At 44.5% G+C, this 2,145-nt stretch overlaps 1 protein-coding gene across 1 annotated transcript in view; it reads right to left on the bottom strand.

Annotated features, from left to right (window-relative positions):
• Nucleotides 1–835: 835 nt before the first annotated feature.
• Nucleotides 836–2,145, bottom strand: part of smc1a (structural maintenance of chromosomes 1A) — a 12,761-nt gene continuing 11,451 nt past the window's right edge. The window contains exons 23-26 of the mRNA XM_019895655.1: nucleotides 1,739–1,890; nucleotides 1,591–1,660; nucleotides 1,403–1,513; nucleotides 836–1,224 (exon numbers count right to left, since the gene is read on the bottom strand). Coding sequence (XP_019751214.1) covers nucleotides 1,144–1,224; nucleotides 1,403–1,513; nucleotides 1,591–1,660; nucleotides 1,739–1,890 — 414 coding nt within the window. The 3' untranslated portion in view covers nucleotides 836–1,143. The remainder of the gene's footprint in view (nucleotides 1,225–1,402; nucleotides 1,514–1,590; nucleotides 1,661–1,738; nucleotides 1,891–2,145) is intronic.

The following is a 2,145-nucleotide window of genomic DNA, read 5'->3' as shown; positions in this document are numbered from 1 at the left end:
CTCCTTGTAAGGCAAGCCCCTCTTTAAATAGTCTTGATAAGCAAAGTCAATTCTTGTGATGGAAAGGAACGGATGTTGCTCATATCAAACCAAAGTGAAGCTCCTGTGCACTCTGAGGAAAGACAATTCCAATAAACCATCCATCCATTTTCCGATCCGCTTTATCCTCACAAGGGTTGCGGGGGGTGCTGGAGCCTATCCCAGCTGCCTTTGGGCAGTAGGCGGGGGACACCCTGAAATGGTTGCCAGCCAATCGCAGGGCACACAGAGACGAACAACCATCCGCACTCACACTCACACCTAGGGACAATTTAGTGTTCAATCAGCCTGTCATGCATGTTTTTGGAATGTGGGAGGAAACCGGAGTACCCGGAGAAAACCCATGCAGGCCCGGGGAGAACATGCAAACTCCACACAGGGAGGCCACAGCTGGAATTGAACCCGCTACCCCTGCACTGTAAGGTCGACGCGCTAACCACTGGAGCACTGGGCCACCTTCCCAATAAACGCTTGAGTTGGAAAGCAAAAGGGAGAGGATTTTAAACAATTCCATTTTTATTTGCAGAAAGTTACACAGTCGATAAAAGACACCAGAAAGAAAATTGCCTCACTCGCATGGAGCTTTCCATTTGCCTAATGGACATTCCGAATTTGGCTTGGGGGAATAGAAACCCATTGCTCTTATTAATACTATTTTTCTTTGTGATGACTGGTGGACTCCACAATCTTGCACAAAGCCATAATCATATTTTAACACCAGCATGCTGATTAAGCGGCACAAGCGAAAATCTAAAACTCAAAACTTGACATCGCACCCCTGATGATATAAAAGTTCTGAAAATCTGCGCATGAAACAACTGTGCATCACTTTTACTTTCTATGCATTTCCAGGTGATTCTCAAGAAAATTAAGTGAAAACAAATGTTGGAGTCATTTGTGTACATACAATCTGGCTGTAACTGTCTACGGGACAACCGTCAACTACTACTACTATATATAAAAAAACAAAAAAAACATTTCCTACCACAGCATATCCAAACATACATTATAAAACAGTGATGGTGAAATACGATGCTACAGGATACAGAACAAAAAGAAGGAATGAACATTTTGGGAGAGTTTATAGTGACAGAAAAGTTGGCCCTACTCGTTGGGATTCGGGTTGGCGTCAGAATACTGGGCGAGGTCAAAGGTGAGCACTTTGCTGATCACACAGTCGCCTTGCTGTGGGTGGGGAAAGAAAAAAAAAGAGACAAGATATGCCGTGCAACTTTAGCTTTGAGCTTGATAATCAATCAATTGCTCTTAAAGAATGACGTTAAAAAATGCAGAACCTATTGTAACCTATTTTGACATCATTACAGGATGTTAAAGAACATGTGGCTAACCAAAAGCTACACACCTCCGGAAAAACCCCGATGAGCGAGTCCGCTTTGGTGTAAAACTCCTCCTTCAGGGAGATGACGATGGCCTGGAAGTTTTCCATTGATTGGTCTTTGATGTAATTGGCCACCTTAGAGGGCAACAAAGGATTCATTTGCAACGCAGACGATAACGACGACGCAAATCACGCAGCAATCAGTGACAGACCTTGCCAATGTTGGTGTTGTCGAGCGCGGCGTCAATCTCGTCAAGCACAAAGAAGGGGGCGGGTTTATAGCTGTGGCCAGGGGGAGAAAAGTCAGCCAATGAGGCCTTCATGAAATATTTGTGCTCAAGGCTACCTTGTTTGTCTGACCTGTGAATAGCAAAGAGCAGCGCCAGGGCCGCCACAGTCTTCTCTCCTCCAGACAGGTTATCCATGGGGCGGAAGCGCTTTCCAGGAGCCACGCAGTTATAGTTGATGCCGTCCAAGTATGGCTCCTCTGGATTTTCCGGACCGAGGAAAGCCTACGAAAGCAATACGACTTACTAGTGACGGGACCCAAATCTGGGTTGCGTCACAAATTTCGGAACACCGCTTCATGTTACAGGACGTCTGCGAGTTAAAGGAAGCTGAGGCAAAGGCTTTTTCCATCCTGGTTGACGTCATTAAACATGACCAATGGTTTGAAAAGTAAACATTGGGTTCCAGTATCAGAGATGAAAGTGGACTTTTCTGAAAATTCCAGAAAAAATAAATAAATATAAATTAAAATTTTTTTT

The sequence above is a fragment of the Hippocampus comes genome, unplaced genomic scaffold (genome assembly GCF_001891065.2).
Source record: "Hippocampus comes isolate QL1 unplaced genomic scaffold, H_comes_QL1_v1.1 scaffold113, whole genome shotgun sequence".
Classification (NCBI taxonomy): domain Eukaryota; kingdom Metazoa; phylum Chordata; class Actinopteri; order Syngnathiformes; family Syngnathidae; genus Hippocampus; species Hippocampus comes.
This window is presented reverse-complemented; position numbering and strand designations above follow the sequence as displayed.